Below are 21,824 nucleotides of genomic sequence, written 5' to 3' on the forward strand. Positions count from 1 at the left end.
TTAGCCCTAAATTTCTAGCAAAGATGCCTTATGATAACACGTAGCTGCTGAAAATACCTCTGAACGAGTTTCATTAAAAATCAGATTGAAGTCGGATTAGTATTTTCATCTTTTCTTTTAATTTTATCATTATTTCTTTTATAGGAGATCGAGGCCATCAAGATGGCATACCAAATAGGTATGAAATCACGATTTATTCTCTTATCATTGATTGTACGTAATTTATATATCCATGATATTTGACCTGGCCCAAAACCAACGGAGAGAATACGATCATTTTCAATTTTCTTACCATTGATCATTTAACACTTCAGCTACTTTCTTTGCCTTTCTGCGCGGTTTATATCTACAATCATATTCTTGATATTTGACCTGATCCCCCAAAATGATGTCCTGCACGCGAAGACGAATTAATTTCTGTGAGGTGAAGTTCAATGAACTTTGAAGGAGACATTTGTGTTGGATAGCCTCATGCATAGGCCTATATGTCGATTTAGATATGTGCAATTATGTTCTTCGGAAACTATGGTCGAAACATTGACACTGACACTTGTATCTTTTGAAAGAAGTTTAGTGAAATCTGACGCCCTTTTGATGAGTTCAGTTTTCTTGCAACCAAAACGAAACAATTATATTCCATTTTTATGGTATCTTTTCTTCTCTTGTCTGCAGAATTCGACAGAGATCTTGCCGAAGATTTGGAGAATGAAACATCCGGGCACTTCAAGTACCTTATGCAGTGCATCTGCGCAGTACGTATCCCTGTTGTATATATCATGATATTTTCGATAGGGACGCTTCATTTTAATATTACAAAGTTTTCAATATTTGGACTATCTACTTAGCATTATTCAAACATCGGAGATCTTCATGAAGAAAATTAGTAACATTTGTAAGTTCTGATTAAATACTGGGCCCTGTCTCGCAATAATTTATTGTTCCTGATTGATCGAAAATCCTCCAATCAATCGCAAAATTACAAACTCTTATCTCAATACTACTTCTATTACTACTACTACTACTAATTCTACTAATATGCTGGTCATTAATACTGCGCTATGCACTGAGAAATACCATAGCACTTACAATGTAACAAAAACATAGGCAAAGGACTACAGAGTTGCGATTGATATCACGTTTAAGCGACTGGAATTCCTCACGACTGTTCAAAAGATAGGACCCAGATTTATCATCATCTATAATTAATATTGAAGGGGAAGTCACCCCGATATTAAGTTGATTTCGATAAGAGCAGAAAAATTAGAAAAACAAATTAGTAAAAACGTGAGCAAAATCAGATCAGAAATAGAAAAATCATGAATTTTTGAAGTTGTGATCAGTGAAACACATATTGGCAACACTGTGACGTATCATGCGAGCTCCGCTCCAAGAATCCTCCCTCATTTTTGTTTTCCTCTTCGTACTATCTTTCTTGCTCTCAGGGCGGTCGCGATGAATCTGGAGAGGATGTCGATGAGGAGAAGGCGGTCAACGATGCACAGGAGCTCTTCGATGTAAGTACAATGTAATCCGGATATCGTCAGAGAATAATGATGATGATGATGATGATGATGATGATGATGATGATGATGATAATGATGATGGTGCTGATGATGATGATGATGGTGATGATGATGATGATGATGGTAATAATATGATTGATAATAATAATGATAAAAACAATAATATTATTATTAATAATGATAATGATATTGATAATGATAATAATAATGATAATGATTTTATGTTGTAATTAGTTTGTAACTTGGGATAGAGACCATGAAGGAAAAATAAATAAATCAACTCAAATCAAACCAAATAATAATAACGATAATGATAATAACAAAATTTATAATACATATAATACTACTACTTCTAGTAATACTACTACTAATAATAATAAAGATAACGATAATGATAATGATATTAACAATAACAAGTTTGGACTTATTTTATTTTCATCATACCATAGGCTGGTGAGGATAGGTGGGGCACAGATGAGAATGTATTCAACCGTATCCTAGCAACGAGAAGCTTCCCACAACTTCGTGCAACATTCCTTGCCTATAACGCAGTAAGTTGCTATGGAATATAATTATGACTCACTTTGGGGTTGCACATAATGATAACGACGACGATGATTATGATGATGATGACGATCAGACGATGATGACAATAATTCATAATGATTAAACAAAAATGTGTCTTTGATGATCATCATTATTTAATAATGAATCATGATTACACCCATTTTTGTATGACAATGACAGTGACTAGATGCTATGAAAGAAGATGAATGATTGGAATATTCGATATATTATTGTTTGTTCTTATTCATAACAATAATATAATTATTATACAGTTGACAACTAATTTGTTCATAACCTTACCAAGTTTGGTAAGAATGTGAAAAAGTGTTTTTTTTTCGATGTATGGTTCTTGAGAATGTAGCCCACCTCTATTTGTATTCAACAAAGGCCCTAAATCAACCAGTCCACCTTTCATTCTTGAGTTACGGGGGGGGGGGGGGGGGCGGGGAGGGTGTTTGAATAATTTAGTTGTTACCTGTAGAATATAATTTTAGAAAGGACAAGAGATTTTTGTTTATGTTAATGAACGATTGTACATATTATACGTTTCGATTTTGTCGTTGTTGAGATAATTGTAAATGCCTAAGAGAAGATGAAGACTGGAATTGATAGTTTTATGAATGACATGCTTTCAGGTTGCTGGCTGTGACATCGAAGATTCCATCAGGGATGAATGCATGGGGGACCTTCAGGATGGATATCTTGCCATTGGTGAGTTTTTATTTTCTTGTTCCGCTTTTTTTTCTTCTTCTCTATGTCTTCCACGTGCATTTCAAACCGTTTTATTAGTTTCCATTTTTTTTTAGTTAATAATCTTACGTTAATGTTGGGACTCGATTTTGATGACTAATTTCCAATGTGGACCGTCCAAAGTCACTCCGCCAACTCACAGCCGGTCGCGTATAACACATAACCCTTTGAAGAAATCTCAACTCTTTGTCAAACAATTCTTTAGCCTCTGCATTCGATGCCATTAATTAACTTTATTTGACTGATGCATTTGTAAACGATTGACCGCATATTTTTTTTTTTTTATAAAAATAATAATTAGGAAACATTTTACATGTCATATTCGCGCACCATTAATTTCTCCATTGTAGTTATGTGTTATTAAAACGCAGCCGCTTGTAAGTTCGCGGAAAGACCTTGGACGGTGCGAAAGAGCCTCTCAGAGACACACAAGTGTTTTTCTATTATCTTTTAAAAAATGTACGATTTAAATTACAGCTCATAATTAGGGTGACGATTATGTGTATAACATGTATTATCCTTTCATCCTGTAAAAATGCAGTCAAATATCTCCACATTATACCCTTCATCTATATCTTGCCATTACGTTGTTTATGCATGCCATACACTATGTAGCAGTCCTCTTCCTCTCTCTCTTCCTCCAAGCTCTCTATCATCTTCTCCTCTTTGCATATCCCTGTCCTCCTACAGCTGTATCTTTTATTTATAATGTATATTGTGTATTTGTGCATTCGGGCTTACCCAATACAAGCTATGCTTACTGGGATTCGCGCCTTCTTCCTTGTAATACAAGTTCTTAAATTAAATTTAATGTTCCTACGTATAAATTGTATTGTTTGAACAGGTGTCATATATGTTGTCCAATTGAATGGAAGAAAATAAAAGTAAATTGAATTGAATATGTTTTTCTACACAGTGAGTCGTGCACGTGAGGTTGGACAGTATTTTGCTGAGCGTCTCTACGATTCAATGAAGGGAGCTGGTACCGACGAAGATAAACTCATCAGGATCATCATCTCAAGATCAGAGGTAGAGACGTTCAAACTCAAATTGATTTATCAGCATATTATAGAGAGATTCATTTGAACTGAATGATATTGTCATGTTAGCATCATGTACCATCATTAGTTTATTCAACATAGATAATTGATTCGATGCAATCCAACATTTGCAACTTTTTTTTTTTTTAATTGGGCCAAAATAATATGTTGTAATTGAAATGCAAAAAAAAAAGACTTTGTATCCATTTTTGTATTTGCTTCATGTTTTGTTGTATATGGAAATTTCTCAATTAGTCAATCTCTTGTTTGTATCCCCTTAGACCAAATTAAAAAAAAATGAAGTGTTTCTCGTCCCCGCCCGCCTCCTTTTTGGCCGCCCCCTCCTTCTTTTCTTTTTTCTTCTCCTGACGAGAATAACGTTATTTTTGCTATTTGGCCTTAGATCTGAACTAGAGCTAGAGTTATCTAGAGACAGACCAATTTTAATCATATTTTGTAAACTGGATAAAATCCTTCTTGATCAATTTAATGTCTTAAATAACTGTTTTTGGTCTCTCTCTCTCTCTCTCTCTCTCTCTCTCTCTCTCTCTCTCTCTCTCTCTCCCTCCCTCTTGCTCACACACTTGATCTATTTATCTCTCTAACAAAACACACACACCCCTTCTCTCTCTCTCACTCTCTCTCTCTCTCTGCCCCTTATATATCTTTCTCTCCCTTCGTCGCTATTTCTACCTCGTTATCACCTTCCAGATCGACATGAAGCGCATCAAGGTCGCGTTCTTCCTCAAGTACGAACAGACCCTCCACGCCTTCGTCGAAGACGACTGCGGTGGCGACTTCAAGAAGATGCTGCTCGCCATCCTCCACGGCGAGAACGACGAGGAATAGACCGACATCGATCTGAGTCTCGACGACACCATCGACATCGGACCGCGTCATCAACGATGTCGGCGAATTTGCATAGAACGATGGAAGGAGGAGGGTTACGTTAAAGTGCCTGCAAATAATTACTGTTAAAATCAATAATATCAAAAGAAAAAACGGAAAAAAACAAAACATTAACAGCAAGCCGTTATGTATTACAATTATTCAGCGAAATATTTATGCAAGGTTATTTAATTTGTGACTCAAGATAATTGGCTTTATTTGCTTACATTTGTTGTGGGTCGTATTTTTCTAAATAATCATTACTGTCAATGAATTCAGCAAGGATGTGACTAGACTATACATGGACGAAAGAGTCGTTGAAGTTTAACATTAAAATGTAATAATTAGGAACAAAATAAATAAAAAAATAAAGTGTGAAACCACACAGACGCATTACATTTTGTAATGTTATTAAAAAAAAGCTATGACGTGTCGCTAGTTAATACGTGCCTCTATTTTACGTTTTGTTTCATTTTGTTATTCTTTGGACATTTCATGCCTTCGAGAGTAACCAAGAAGTACATTATGGCGATTGTTTATTTGTAGTTAGCTGTTATACATTTTGTTTGTCTTCATGTTCCATTATGAGCTAGAAGCTAGAATCAAAGCTTTGGATGAGATGATGAGATCGAAAGAATTTGTTTGTTCTCATATGATTTTCTTTTAAAGAAAAAGAGGGAAAATGCGACAGTACTCGCAACGTAACACTCAGCAGGGAATTCGAGGAGAACCCCCCCCCCCCCCCCCCCCCAACGTCTCACATGGGGGTAGGGCGGCACCCCGGCTATTAAAACCGTAGGTTGTAATCGGTGTTTTTTATCTCCCCTAAAGTTTTTGTTATTCTCTAATTTCTTATAAAGCTTTGCTCGTCCATATTCTAAGCGAAAATTGATAAAATCACATCTGTTTGTGCAGTAACAATTAATAAAAATTTGTATGAGCATATATATGTTTCAATGTAATTTCTTGAACAAAATAAGTGGAAAAATAAATTTACCCTCGTGTCTCACGACTAAATATATATATGTTTCTGTTTTTTAATATTTTTTACTTAAAACACATAATCCTGATATTAATGTTATCGTCATTTATGTTGTCACTGTCTATTCAAGGAAGGTTAAAAAAAATAAACAATAAAGTAACTTTGGTATTCTAGGTATAGGCCTAGTCATCAAGAAGTAAATGGCAACAAAGCAAAATATTGGATAATGATAGGTGAGACAGATTGAGACGAAAGAAAGAGAGAGGGGAAAGAGAGAGTGAGAGAACGATAAAAAGTGAATGAGAAAGAAAGAGAGAGGGGGAACAATGAGATAGAGATCAGTGAGAGAGAGGGGAGGGGAGAGATAGAGAGAGAGTGGGGGAAAGAAAAGGAGAGAGAGAGAGAGAGAGAGAGAGAGAGAGAGAGAGAGAGAGAGAGAGAGAGAGAAAGAGACTGAGAGAGAGGGGGGAGGGAGGGAGGGAGAGAGAATATATATATATTATAACGATAGTTATCTTAGAGTAGAAGATAATAATAATAACAATAATAATAATAGTAATATTAATACTACTACTGCTACTACTACTACTACTACTACTACTACTACTACTACTACTACTACTACTACTACTACTACCACTACTACCACTAATATTACTACTACTACTACTACTAATATTACTACTAATACTAACAATAATAATGATGATAGTATTTCATTCTTTCATTTCATTTGTGCATATAGATAGATTATTTCATAAGCCGCATAAGAGGATAAATTTTCTCTCCATGATTAACAACGTAACTACAATAAAAGCTCAATTGTATGCTTACGACATAAATTAAAACTGGCATGCTATATTTGAATTATGATACAGTAGACATAAACTGATAAATAAAGCGATCCGCTAAAAAAATATTGCTTCCAGTATCTCCCATAAATTTGGACACAACCCCCCCCCCCCCTCCCTCCTCTTTCTCTCTCGCCATTTTGTATCGGTCTTTCCCCCTTTTCTTCCTCTGTTTCCCTGTCTCTCTCTGACCCCCCTCTTTCTCTCTCTCTCTCTCTCTCTCTCTCTCTCTCTCTCTCTCTCTCTCTCACACACACACTCTCTGTATGTCTGTCTGTCTGTCTATTTGTTCATTTTTGTCTGTCTTTCTTTGTCTTTCTCCGTCTCTCTGAATTCTTCTCCCCCTTCCCTTCTCTCTCTCCCATACAGCTCATACGTCAATTTGCATATAACAGACTGTTTAGAAAAAGACATCTTCTATTAGATGCATTGATACCTCCCTACGCAGCCCAAAATAAATCGATTTTAAGAACTACATAACCTAATCCAGAAAATACAATAAGGTGTGATGCAGTGTGCGCAACATCATCGCAAAAGAACGTCATAAGATAAAAAGTGACACGGGTAGGACGGTAGGCCAAGTATTCTCGCCCAGATGGGATGAATTTTGACTTGGATCATTTTGATTTGTGATGATCTTGATTCCGTGATCGGAAAGATTATCATCGTATTGGATCTTTTAAAGGAATTTATTCGATGGCTGGAGATTTAGCTTTTTTAACAAAGACAAAAATGGAGACTTCTGCAAAGAATTCAGCTTCCTTGGTGAGTGTTGTATTATATGTTATTGTTAAAAGTATTTGTAAAATGATAAACTAAAACTAAATCATAATTAAATTATACAATCATAAATTTCATGCGATTTCACCTGTTAATTTGGATTCTAATGATAATAGTTGTGAAAGGTACGAATACTTTCAATAACTTCTGTGTCGTACTGTGTGAGCTAGAGTTAGAAATATTCAATCGAATTGTTTTAAATACTTTCAAAACATTTATGTAAAACATTTTCTGCTCCTATTATAAAAAGCTTTGATAATTTGTCTTATTTTGGCGATGTGGTTTGGGCATCGTAAAATATATACCCAGTCTACTCTACATTTTCTTTAGAGAATTTGTCTAAAGTCACGAGAGACCTGTTATTAAAAAATTCAGTTTTTTTTTTCTTTTAAAAATGGACAAAATTAATTTCATACCATGATTGATATTAATCATAAATCAAACACTCAACAAGTTTAATGTAAAAATGTATCAATCAATGAAAAAAAAATTAAAAACGAAACAAAGAAAATGGAACAATAATAGGCATAGACTGATCAAATCTTTGGTGAATTGGTTTTTCTGTCGGAGCGCATGCTTCTTATGATCGTTTCTTTCGATTTTCATTCCCGAATTCTATTTCTTTTCTCGATTCATAGATCGACATCATGATGCAGATTTATTTGCACAATGATGTTGTAATAGACTCAATTAGATGCAATATTTCTTTCTTTTTCAGCTTCTGGTCTTCGTGATTTGTCTGCATACAACTTTCATAACAGGTAAGCTTCCCAGTCAAAGATGGCGTCGATCACTTTCGTTTTCTAAACTTAGACGATAACAAGCCTTTGGATCAAAATCGATATCATTTCGCTCTCCCCTCTTTTAATAGTACAAAGGGTGCTTTTTGCTCGGGGTTCTCAAACAAAGAATTGTTCAGATTGTAACAAAGAATCGTATCGATTGGGGCAAGAAAAGGGAGGCGATGAATTATTTAAGGCATATTAGTAAGACGTCATTGCAACATCGGCCGCCATTTTGAGAAGAGGTGTTTAAGTTTCGCGTTGTTCCTCAATCTAGTTCAAATATGACGCGGCAAAACCATGGAGCTTTTTTATTTTTATAAAAATATGACGTAAATAATACGCCTCACATTTATGTATCTTATAACACAGAGCTCAGTGAAGGCGCGACAGTCTTTTGTTGCACGCAGTTGCAATTCATTGACACTTTAAAAACCGCGGTCGCTTTTTTTTGCGACGGTTTACCGCGCCACATCTGGGGGGCGTTTTAAAAAGCATTTTTTTCAATGACAAACAACAAATATCAGTGACAAATCTGCTGATAACCAATCGGAAGCAAGGATTTCAGTAGCTTATAACAAAAATTGTCATTTGAAATTGATGACAAGTTTTGTGAAACGCCCCCCTCAACAAGCCTTAAAAAGATATATCCAGAAATGAGAGGGCGGAGGCCTTTAGTAGAAAACGAGCTTATAGTAATTTTGAGGTCATATGTATGTTTGATGAAGTGAAACGAAAAGGAAATGGGTTTTTAATAATTATGTTGAGGCCTATTACAAAACTGGATTAAGGATAGTTAGGAAGGTGTAAAAGTGATTCAAGTTTAAAAGAGGGGTACAATTTGCCCTTATCGCCACTGGGAAGTTACGCAGTTGGGGAGGGGAGCTGATAGCCCCGGACAGGGTGGGGTTGTAATGATTTCGCCCATGTGTCTTTAATTTGAGAGGCGATCCGTTTCACTCTATGTTGGATACGCCTCTATACTACTCTAAATTAGTTGTTCAGTCATTGTGCTAATGAGGGAATATTTTGAAAAATTTTGTTTTGAGATGAGGGGGTGTCGAAATTATGAGGCGCATATCAAAAAGTAAAAAACGTATTGTGTGGAAATGCGGGAATTACGCAACATGTTGATTGATATATAGCTATTGAGCAAATGTATCGGCTAGAGAATATGATCATTTCCATACAAGAAGAGTTTATATACTTTTCCCAAACAGTAATGAAAATAAATTTATTTCAAACAAGATATACCTATGCTAAATACCACTTTGGCTTCCTCCCAATTTCTACTTTTAAGTTAATCCTATACATGTTTGATTGTTTTTCTAAGTCTTTATGCTATACTATCGAGACACTATGACATATATTCTTTTGATTTTACATGATAACAATAATAATAATGGTGGCTTTTTATATAGCGCACATGTCCGTCACGTTGAGACGCTCATGGCGCTGCCCCGATTATTACCCTGGCTTTAGCAAGGCAGCCACTGCAGTGCTCTAGCATTTCAAGGAACTAATTCCTGCCAGATACCCATTTGAATCACCTGGGTTGAGTGTGGCAAATGTAGATCAATGTCTTGCCAAGGACATTAGTGCCGCGGTGGGACTCAAACCGCGGACCTTAAGATCGACAGTCCGTCGACGTATCCACTCGAATTATTGTTCTTAATCAAATCATCATGTTTATCTTGACCATGTAGCCGAGGATTCCACCGTCTTAAGCGTCACCCTGCCAGCCGACTTTACGACCGGTCCCTCACCGTCAAACAGCAATAATACCGCAGGTAAGATCACCTCCTATAAACCATATTCACATTCATGAACATCTCGACAGAGTCTCTCCAAATTCCTACTGAAAGAATTTATGTCAATCACGCCGTATTTTGATTGAATTTGTTTTCCCTTTGAGTTGTTGTTGTTTTTAAGTGCAAAGAAAAAGTTGAATTCCTTTGTTGTTTCAGGTCAAACTATACTAGTTAGGTCCTATATTATGTAAAGAGAGTTTATAGCAAAGTGAACAGAAAAAAGGGGGTCACTATTCATAAAGACGTAAGGACCGTTATTCATAAGGACCGGTATTCATAAGGACCGTTATTCATAAGGACCGTTATTCATAAGGACCGGTATTCAAAAGGACCGGTATTCATAAGGACCGATATTCATAAGGACCGTTATCCATAAGGACCGGTATTCATAAGGACCGGTATTCATAAGGACCGGTATTCATAAGGACCGGTATTCATAAGGACCGATATTCATAAGGACCGGTATTCATAATGTGATATGAGGGTCGCTATTCATAATACGAAATTGGGGTCGCTATTCATAAACATCGAAAAGTGGCGCTATTCGTAATTTACATTGGGGTCACTACTTTTAGGACCGCCATTCAAAATACGAAATGAGAGTCGTTCTTCATACAACGAGAAGATGTTAATAACTATCCCGATGTTGTATTATTAGTAGCGAGCCTCTTCTCATATTACGAATAGCGACCCTCTTCTTTGATTATGGATAGCAGTCCATACAAATAGCGAGCGGACCCCGACAACTTACAGTTAATGGTGATATGTACATGTAGGCCTATGAACTAAGATTAAAATGTAAAATGGCTACTTCCGATGTCAAAGTCTGTTATCATTAGTCCCGTAATTTGTGTTTTGCATTGGAAATAAACATGATAAATATATATATCTTGCATGCATAATATGTAGATAAAAATTCTACAAGCGGCAATAATGTCTGAATCTAAGCATCGCCATGATTAACAGTAGACTTGTTTTTGTTCTTCTTCAAAATGCAGTTATCTCTGGCCAACACTGTATGCTGTAATATCTTTTTCTCTCTCGTTTGTCCATATTTAGTTGATGGAGGGTGGAGTGATTGGGGTGAATGGCATACCTGTACCGAAAGCTGTGAAGGGGGTTTGACGGTTCGATTCAGGAGGTGTAATAACCCCATGCCCTCTAATGGCGGCGCCAACTGCACCGGTTTCTCGATGGAGCAAGGCGCCTGTAATACCGACCCATGCCCTGGTAAGCGTCATTCAGACAAAGCGATTGTTTTACTCCTATTAAAAGTACCTTTGAACGAGGGAGGAGGCTGGAGAGCTAGGGAAAGGAGTGTGTAGGGGGAGGGGATGAAATGTAGAGAAAGGGGAAAAGGAGAGGGGAGGGAGAAGAAAAAAGAGAAAGACGGAGGTGGGAAAAAACCATTATAACTAAACAATTAGACTAGGTCGAGCAAAAAAAATAATCAGAGAGGAAGAAACAGAGAGAGAAAGAGAGAGAGAGAGAGAGAGAGAGAGAGAGAGAGAGAGAGGGGATATGGATAGAAAAAGAGAGAAAGGGAAGAGAAGAAAGGAGGGGTCAATGTATTAATATTTGACATGTACTTGTAAAAGTCACGTGATTTATGATCCAGATTCACAAAATTTCATCAATACGACCAGACGACGTAATGACGTATCAACGCCTCCTATTAAACTCCATCATGTTTCCTTCTAGTCGATGACGGCTGGAGCTCCTACTCACACTGGGGTGTTTGCTCCAAAAATTGTTAATGGTGTCATCTATTGAGTGCCAGAAGGGCGTTAACTCTGTGTGTGAAACGATTTGCGTGAATGCCTGTCTCGCTCTGAACATACGATTTTATCTGATATCATCTCCTTACTCCCTATCTCCTTCTAGTTGACGGGGGCTGGAGCTCCTACTCAGACTGGGATGCTTGCTCCGTGTCGTGCGGAGGCGGGAACCAAACTAGGACCAGGACCTGTTCCGATCCAACTCCAGCCTATGGAGGGGCTAACTGCACCGGGGAGAATATAGAGGTCCGGGCCTGCGGGGAGGGCATCTGCCCCAGTAAGTATACTCTAAAGTTTGAATATTTTCTCAACCCCGCCCCTACGGATGGGGGGGGGGGGGGGGGACATGATTGCCCTCAGAATGAAATATAAAATCACTCCGTCAATGCTATTAATTCTAATCATTTCTAAATATACCCCTCTCTTATTCAACTAACGGTAGTTGAAACGAGTGGTGAGCCATATAACTACGTCACAAAAAACAGTGTCTCAGGCTATAAGTCAACTTCCGTGTTCTAAGAATCTGAGAAGTGTTTCTAAATTGTGTTTAGAGGGATTTCAATATATTGATATGATATCTAGTGAATATCGTGGTAATCTAGATGCTTTTCGCTTTCCATTACTATATTATTTGCCATATTTGTGCTTTTCAATGAATATCAACTTTAATTTCTCCCTCTGTAAATTACGGAATTCCAGAAGACGCGGTATCGACGCCCCCCCCCCCCTCCCCTCCTCCTCCCCAGGGTGTGAGCAATGACTGCCCTGGTAGCGAAAAAAACAAGTCACTCCTTTTAATGTCAATATTTATAATCAGTCATGTACTTGATAATAATAAATACAACATTAAATTTAACAAATTTAACAAATGTTGTTATGCGCCATCGATCTAGTAAACTATTCTGAGGCGCAGAGGGATAAAATTTAATGAGTTACAAAGAAAAATAAGGACAAATATTCATAGATGTACATTCAACATATCATATATACTCCCCTCTCTTGCAGCTCATGGAGGTTGGAGTGCCTATGGTTCTTTCTCACTTTGTAACACTGACTGCCAGAAGACTCGGTATCGGACCTGTACGAACCCCGCCCCTAAGGATGGGGGCGATGACTGCCCCGATAGCGAGGTCGATGTCTCCTACTGTAGCGTTCTGGATTGCCCAGGTAAGAGTGAAATTCTTATTTTTCTTAAATATTTCATTGAAGAAAAAAAAAATAAATGAAGACTTCATTAAATTGAACAGGGATGGATTAAGATGGATTAAAGTGGCTATAAAAAGACCGAAATAATTGAAACACTTTCCTTCTGTTGCAGATAAATTCTTTAATGTATGTGTAAAAGAAACAGATGGGCTCAGGTTACTTTTTTAATATGTGATGTGCTGGTAGATGTACATAATATACTCTTATTATATATTAGTGGGGTTGTACAAAATAAAGTCTATCATGAACGACTTTAATGATTATTAGCAGTCTGATATCGGTATCCTTTCTAAATTGTGATCATAGGAGTCATGCGGACAGCCTCAATTATTACTTTTGTCGTTTACGCCTTCCTTAGCCTTTTTTTTTATTAACAATATTTAATAATAATAATAATATTTAATTTGTAAGATAACAATATTTAAGATAATTTAATCTTTGATGAACATCTGAATGTCGTGCATTAAGACATTGGATCTCTTTATTTCTTAGTCCACGGTGTTAATAATTGATTTTTTTTTTCCATCACCTTTATAAACTAGGGTTGCTACTACAGAACAATAGAATAAAAGAGTGGGCAACAAATCAATAAAAACTCCCTCCCAGAAAAAACTGGAGTAGGTTTAAATCAATATCCTTTCCATTCATATACAGAGGGCGAGATATGTGTTCCCCATCCAGGTTTCCTAACTTTATTCTCTCTCTTTCTCTCTCTCTCTCTCTCTCTCTCTCTGTCTGTCTGTCTGTCTGTCTGTCAGGCTCTAGTCAGCATTTTTAAGAAAAATAGTCAAGTTCATGACCATGCTACACGAAATGCCTCTGCGTTTCACTTACCCCAAGTAAGGACAAAGTTAATTTTTAATACTTTGGTTTTTACTGGACCTAAATTTTGGAACTCTCTAGGCTCTAGCGTTAAGCAATCTGTTAGTCTCTCTTCATTTAAGTGTAAACTTAAGGTTTATCTTCTCGATAAATACTGTGACTCATAGAGTAGTTCATTTTTGTAGTTATTATGGTGCCAAGATATATTATGTATTACTATAAATGTAAATTTTCTTCTTGATATTAATATGTGTCTAACTGAATATTTTCAGATTGTCAACCTCTTATTCCCTCCCCCTGTTGTCTTGTGCCCGTTGTGTGCTGTGCCTATTGTCGATGTGCTGTAGTCTTCTATTATTTCTCATATTTTCTCTTTTCTCCCGTCTTGTCTAGTCTCGTCTCTCTTTTTGTTGTTGTTGTTGTGTGTGTGTACACTTCTTGTTTTGTTATACCCCCTTTTCCCTATTGTATTCTTAGGTAGTCACAAATATCTATTCATCATGTTTTATCCGGCTCAGAGGGGACCCTAATAATTACAAGCTCTGCTTTTACCAGGGTCTCCTCGTCTTTCTTTTAGTTAGCTATGTTTTTTTTTTTTATCATTATCATAATTTGTTATTTTGCTTTGTAAATGTGTTATGATCCAATGTTATGCTCTGTATGTCATTTGAAAGAAAGACGAATAAAATCTTATCTTATCTTATCTTATCTTATCTCCCTCTGTCTCTCCCCCCTCTCTCTCTCTCTCACCTTCTCTCTGGAAATTATTTCTTAGAACATGAACTCTGTAAAGGAAATAAATAAATTGTGTTTAACAAATACAAACTACAAATTAATGCAATAACAACGAAGAGGTCTCATAACGAATACTTTACATATTTTCTGAAGAGGATGTTTTATTATAATAAATGCGCGTCACTGATTTCAGGGGCCTATTTAAGGAAGGGGAGGCCGCGAATTTATGATCGTACAATAGGCCATTCCCTCCCCCTCCCTATATTAAGGCCCAAGAGGCACCTGAAAAGTATGGTAATCTTCCCTTATAGACCTACATGTATGTTTGTTTATTATTATATGTTTTCATTTTGTCTTTGCGTCCCAGATGTTTTGTGTACTCTTGTTAATACTCACATGAAACGTATTTAACTGTAAGAGGATTAAAGATCAATGTAAATTAAATGAAAAAGGAAACAAGAACATTAATTTTTTGAAAAATCTTTCCACAGTCAACGGACAGTGGAGTGAATGGAGCGTCATTACATGTGATGAAACTTGCAGAGGTAGTAAGCGACGGACCTGCAGCAACCCTCCACCCCTGAGAGGAGGGGCAGACTGTGTAGGGTCCTCCAGGGAGGAGTATGGGATCTGCACAGGCTTTAAATGTGTACAAAATGGTGAGTTGGGCGAATGAGATAACATACATCGAAAAAAAGCATGAACGCTGATTTCACACGGACAACAACGCAATGAGACAATTATTTCCAAAATATGAGTGCCCAATTGAAATTTTGAATTTTTACTATTAATGTCTATGAGGTAGGCATCCAACGTAAGCGGTGGGGGCGTTTGGCTACAGCCCAGTTGACCGAAGGCCCGAGACAGCGAGAGCCCGCGAGACCGGAGGTCCGCGATACCGAAAACCATATGTGTGCAGTTCATGGTGTTTATATACGACAGCGCCTGCGCACACATATTATTTGGCTTTTGGTTGTCATTTTTGTGAGAGTTATATAAAAGATAATCATATCATACAATCTAAATCAAGAATAAAAATAAAAATATTGTTGTATATTTATATGTCAAGTGAAAATGGAGCGATCCAGCCGAGGACGCAGGTTCGAAACTGAGTCACGTCTTTCGGATGGTGACGTTTAAAGGTCGGTCCCAGACGTAAATAATCATATCTGATTGATACACGTCTGTAAAAACCCAATACACACACACACACACACACACAGGGATCCACTAAAAAACATGGCTAAAAAGCATGACACAAAATAACACAAGAATAAAAACAATAAAATGAAAAAGAGTGTTTTGTCTACGGAGACTACTGAAGAGAAAACAGGTATCAACATAGAAGCAGTGTGGAAGCACAAGGGTGGAATTGTGAACTACATGGACAAGATTATACAAACGCAAACGGATGAAAGGGTCTGAACCGCATGACTGAAAGACAGTGTATTTACAGGTGTACAAAATAAAATGAAAAATTTAACATGCCCCCTCCCCCGAAAATTAAAAAAACGCACATAATACAAGGTTTAATCGGAAATAAAAGTACGCCTAAATTCTCTTTAATAGGCCAACAACATTATTGCCCCCCCCCCCCCCAACGTAAAGCCGTGAAAAGAAGGATTTTCGTTTCCAAATCTTTTAACATGCATGAAAATTATTTTCAAAACGTGGCTTCGAATTAATTCAAATAAGGATGATTGATAATATCTTTAGAAAAACATCAACAAATGACTTCTAAATAATTCAAAAAGGGCACCCCTTCCATTGTGCTATCTAAAAGATGAACTGTTATGATTATGCAAAAATTTCTTTGAATATTCATGTGTTCGACGTAGTTTTTAATGCACTTTTAAGGTACGGTCCTAGTAAATATAAATAGGGTTAAAATAAACAACGTAGGAAACTGTGTGGTCTTAGATTTGATACGTTACGAATATGATATTGAAGTCGCATCGATATTATGGGCCAAATACAGACAATCTAATTCATTCTGCTGATCTTCAAAAATTATATAACAGAATATGAAAATCCGCGTACCATCATTATTTGCGGGGATTGGGATTTAGTAAAAGATTCAATTCTTGATACATGTAACAAAACAAAAATTACAAATAAAACTACAAATACGTAAATTATCTACAGACAATGTTGATGTCGTAAGCGAACAAAATGCATAACTTAAAGATGTGTTTAATTTGTATTCGAATCTTTATGCGGCAAAAGAAGTAGAAAAAACACATTTGGAAATTGTTTTGAATTATTCTGACATTCCCAAATTGTCTGTAGAAATGACTTTATTGCTTGAAGGTCCATTGAGTATTGATGAAGTTTATACTATGTTAAAACATGAAAAACAATAAATCCCCTGGGCAAGATGGATATGATGAAGCATTCTACCGTTTCTGGTACCAAAGTTGATGAAAATTACATGTATTATACCTGAAGCATTACTTCTAATGTCAAAAATGAGACAAGATGTTCTAAAAATTTAACAGTCGTTCTTAGAACATAATGTGAAATAATGTCACAGCCTCACCAAATGGAAACAGGGTTTAGATCTGGAAGATAAAGCAAGGTGCTCGTATTTTCTGGTTCTCTATAAGTCAACTAGTGATTTAAATATGAGGTGATTCCAGTTCAAGATTTTAAACAGAATACTATCATGAAAAATTCATTGCTGAAATACCAAATATTTTTTTTATTTTTTTTATAAACATTGTACATTTTGTAACAGCAATGAAGAGTGCATACTTTTGGTTACTGCCCATATTCAAATATAATATGGTCAACACTCGAGCAATGGTTTTTCAGTATTAAGACCAAGAAGGTCAAACTCACAAACCACAATGAATTGTTTGGCTTGATTGTAGGTCATAACAACGCTTTTATTTGCATCTTAATTATTGTAAGAAAATATATCTATTCAGCCTAATGCAAAAGTTAGATACCACTGATTAAAACAAGTTTTGTCAGCTGTTAAAACTTATTATGATATGGAAAGATATAAAGCAAAATCGAATCTTAAAGAAAATAATTTTCGTGAAAAATGGTTTCATTTTACCAAATACTTATGATTTCAGTTTGCTTGCTTGAGTGTTTTTATGAAATAGAATTGGTGTATAATTTATATTTGGTCATGTTTAATATCTTATACATGTATGTCGCTCTGCGGCCGAGGTTATTTTTTCTAATGTTTTATTAATTGAATATTTATATGACAAGTCATGGAATAGTGCATCTTTCATGAAAATGATTAAATTGCTAATTAATAAAGGAACCCTGTGGTAAATAGAAACAAAAGGAATGCATTTCGATCGCCCAGAATGCGGCTGCAACAGGGAAGAAGTTACACAACGGATGCCGCATTTACAAGTGAATTACTATACATTCCAAAGCACTGCCCTGGACTCGAACCAGGGTCACAGGAGTATAAAACACCCGTATGTTACCGCTACACCAGCAATGCTTCCATCGTTGTGCGTCAAATTTAACATTTCTATATTTTGGATTGACGTCATATCACAAGTCGTATGCAAGCTGTGTACGGTAAAAACATACAATAAGCATAATACATTGATAGATGAAAATTGCGATTGCATTAATATTTCTCAATGGATCTTTTACATTATATTTCTTTTTATCGGTCAGGAACAAGGTAAATACAACACCGTGTTCATTCCAACATATTCAATAGCGGTGACACAAACGATATGCGTGGGTCATCAGAATATGGCGTCGCGTGTCATCCCGGGGATACTACGTTATATTTATCAAACAATCCGTGCGCTGTACATGAACACGCACGGGGGATAGGCGGTTCACACTTCTTTCTGTCTCCTTTCAAAGCCCGCATTTTCCATGCAGGAGAAGTCTACAATTCATCATAAAGTTGACTCGAACCAGGGATCTAAGATCATGAAACCTGTGTATTACCAGAGATGTTTCACGCCTGTCGTAGGGAATTTAACATCTATATCTATATCAACTTTGATGTCACGCACTACATTAAGCTAATTTTAATAGTCTTAAAAGATCTGTTGTTTGAATATGATTACAGAATCACATGTTAAATTTAGCAAAACAGGCACTTTAATGAGAATTAATGTAATGAAAAGCCACAATTTGAAATATGACGTCATTTATCACTTAATACTACGGTGTATCTGATTAGATATTATCCGGCAAGAATTTTTGTTTTGACGAATCACGTATCGAGTTGTTTGGATTGCAGAACCGAAACATCGGTCGCGTTATTTTGCATTGAACATGTGCAGCGAATACAAAGACAGCTGCTGTAGCTCTTCTTCGGCGCCGCGGCGCAACCAATTCATGAAAATGTGACGCCATTTTCTTTCTGTTGTAGAAATAACGTACGCGATCATGAATGTCTTTACCGTATCGGGTAGTTGCAGTAAAACGAGATTAGACCCCGGATTAGACGTCACGTTCAAATTACAAAACAGAAAAATATATGTATGTACTGGCAGTCATTATCTTTTGCTTTCTGCTCCTATAGATCTTTCGCATAAACTGAATACATTGAATATATTTTTTTTTTCAATATCAGCGTGCATTAATTGTATTTTCCTACTATAAAAAGCACCTTACCAAAAATATTCCTAACATCTTTGATATGAATATATTACTGACATTCATTCTCATAGTACACGCAACAACAACTCTTTTCACTTCTGGAAAGTAGCGAAAACCTCTCACAGATCGTTGTAGTTTCCCAACAGCAGAGAACTCAAAACCCAAATATATTTTTTCACGCAGTCACAAATTGTATAATGTCAAGTTTAATATCTTGTATGTCGCTGTGCGGCTGAGATTATTTTGTAAAATGTTATTGATTGAATTTGTATATGACAACTCATGGAATAGTGCATGTATCAATCTTTTGCACAAATTATTATACTGATAATTGGTAAAAGCAATTACAACGCGTAAATAGAAAAAAGGAATGATGTTGATCGCTACAATGTGCAGGATTTCGCTTTTTCGGGCTTTCTACCTTTACCGACTGCTCCCTTACTGATTACAACTTCATTTACACTGCCCTGGACTCGAACCAGTGTTCCAGCATTATGAAAACATGTGTGTTACAATTACACCAGCAATGCTTCCTGGCTTTCACAATTAATGTAACATCCATATCTTTTTGGATTGACGTCATATATTTTTGTTGTTACTATAAGTGGGCCCGTGAAAAGAAGTTCAATGCCATGGTAGATGCAGGCTGTGGTGAGAGCGATGTTTGCACAAGACGAGTTGAAACACAATAACAATGAAATTGTTTGAGCAGCACCATAGAGATATATATTAATAAGACTATAGCTCTATGATGAGCAGCACGTATCTGCATCGAGGAGGTCCATTGAGGAACCCAACTGTAAAACGAGGACAAAGCGTACGCGATCATGAATGCTGTATGTAGTAGATGTAGAAAAACGAGATGAGACATCAAGTTCAAATTAAAAAACAGAACACATTGGCAGACTTGGCAGTTATTATATTTCGCCTTCTGTTCCTAGCTCTTTCGCATAAACTGAATACCTTATTTATCTCCATCTTTTCCATAAAAGCGTGCATTAATTTGATTTTCCTACTCAAAAAAACACCTTACCGAAAATAATATTCTTGAAATCTTTGATATGAATATTAAATATTCAGTCTTATGATATACACAACAACAGCTCTTTTTTCACGTCTGGAAAGTAGCGAAAACCTCTAAAGGTCTGTTCGTCGTAGTTTCCCCACATTCTAGAACACAAAACCCAAATTATATTTTCCACGCAGTCACTTCTCTCATTTTTTTTTTAAAAGGAACAATATTTTACTTTAAAAAATATTTAACTGGCAACTCTGTTCCTCTTGATAATATAGATTGATGTTATATTTTTCACATCCAACCATCCGTAGATATCCTATGTATTTCAATTTGTTCTTTTCTTAATTCTTTTTTCTTTTACCTTTCTTTTTTTCAAATAGAGATATTGTATTTGTATACAATAATAATAATAATAGATACAGTTCTTGTATAGCGCATATAATAATAATAATAATAATACATCAGATTTGTAAGGCGCCAAATCCACTTGACAATCAAATGCTCAAGGCGTAGCTTGTGCAAAAGATGAAATACATGATAACTAGACAAAAGTACAATAGCAAAGGTACGGACATGAAATGTATTGGTAATCAATTATAGGCTAAATTAAAAAGATAATTCTATAAGTAACGTACCTATGTACTTCCAAAGAGCTTTGGAAATTATTACCCAAGCTTTACCTTAGCCGTTATCAGCGCACATTTCAAGGAATAATCCTACAAGGGGGGTGTTTCACAAAGATTCTAAGTTGGACTTAAAAATTATGGAAAGCCGGTAAAATTGTCGTTCTTAGAACATAATGTGAAAGAATGTCACAGCCTCACCAAATGAAAACAGGGTTTAGATTTAAAATATAAAGCATGGTGCTCGTATTTTCAGTCGACTGTTGATATAAATATGAGTTTAAGATTTTAAACAGAATACTTTACATGAAAGATTAATTGCTGAAATTCCAAAAAGTTTCTGATAAACATCGTTCATTTTGTAACAGCAGTGAAACGACAATTATGCATATAATTTTGTGTAACTCCCCATATTCAAATATGATATGGTCCAAACTTGAGCAATGGTTTTTCAGTAAGACCAATATAAATGCCAAAATGACAAACCAAAATGAATTGTTTGGATTAAAAGGAGGTCACAAAAACGCTTGTAATGGTATCTTAATTATTGTAAGAAAGTAGGTCTTTTCCGCCAAATGCAAAAATCAGATACCATTGTTTGATAAAGTCATGTCAGCTGTTGAAACTTATTGTGATACAGAAAGATATATAGCAAAAACAAAATAATTTCGTGAAAAAAATTGTTTCATTTTACCAAATAATTCTGATTTTAGTTTCCTTGTCTGTTTTTATGTTTGATAGAATTAGTGTACAAATTATATTTGGTTAAGTTTAATATCTAATGTCGCTGTGCGGTCGAGGTTAGTCTGTTTATCAGGACAATTACCCCCTGAGCAGTCACACCCCGGAAAATTACCCCCCCCTCCAGAAAACCAACCCCCAAGGAAAATTATACCTCGAAGACAATGACCCCCCGGAAAATTAGCCCCCCCCCCCCCATCCGAGGACAATTACCTTCGCCACCAGAACAACCAAGGACAACCACCCTTGAGGAAAATTACCCCCTCCCCTATTCGTTAAAGGGGAAGTCCGGCCTGATAATAAGTTGGTTGTAATAAAAGCAGTGTTTTTC

At 36.2% G+C, this 21,824-nt stretch overlaps 2 protein-coding genes across 2 annotated transcripts in view; both read left to right on the forward strand.

Annotated features, from left to right (window-relative positions):
• LOC577898 (annexin A13) overlaps nt 1-5,764 on the forward strand; it is a 17,489-nt gene extending 11,725 nt beyond the window's left edge. The window contains exons 7-13 of the mRNA XM_030982954.1: nt 145-178; nt 673-752; nt 1,443-1,514; nt 1,973-2,074; nt 2,726-2,801; nt 3,757-3,869; nt 4,592-5,764. Coding sequence (XP_030838814.1) covers nt 145-178; nt 673-752; nt 1,443-1,514; nt 1,973-2,074; nt 2,726-2,801; nt 3,757-3,869; nt 4,592-4,729 — 615 coding nt within the window. The 3' untranslated portion in view covers nt 4,730-5,764. The remainder of the gene's footprint in view (nt 1-144; nt 179-672; nt 753-1,442; nt 1,515-1,972; nt 2,075-2,725; nt 2,802-3,756; nt 3,870-4,591) is intronic.
• Nucleotides 5,765-8,906: 3,142 nt separating this feature from the next.
• LOC756169 overlaps nt 8,907-21,824 on the forward strand; it is a 33,232-nt gene continuing 20,314 nt past the window's right edge. The window contains exons 1-6 of the mRNA XM_030983545.1: nt 8,907-8,910; nt 9,870-9,953; nt 11,034-11,204; nt 11,859-12,029; nt 12,758-12,919; nt 15,007-15,174. Of these exons, the coding sequence (XP_030839405.1) occupies nt 8,907-8,910; nt 9,870-9,953; nt 11,034-11,204; nt 11,859-12,029; nt 12,758-12,919; nt 15,007-15,174 (760 nt within the window). The remainder of the gene's footprint in view (nt 8,911-9,869; nt 9,954-11,033; nt 11,205-11,858; nt 12,030-12,757; nt 12,920-15,006; nt 15,175-21,824) is intronic.

This window comes from Strongylocentrotus purpuratus, unplaced genomic scaffold, assembly GCF_000002235.5.
Source record: "Strongylocentrotus purpuratus isolate Spur 01 unplaced genomic scaffold, Spur_5.0 spur5_scaffold_13, whole genome shotgun sequence".
Classification (NCBI taxonomy): domain Eukaryota; kingdom Metazoa; phylum Echinodermata; class Echinoidea; order Camarodonta; family Strongylocentrotidae; genus Strongylocentrotus; species Strongylocentrotus purpuratus.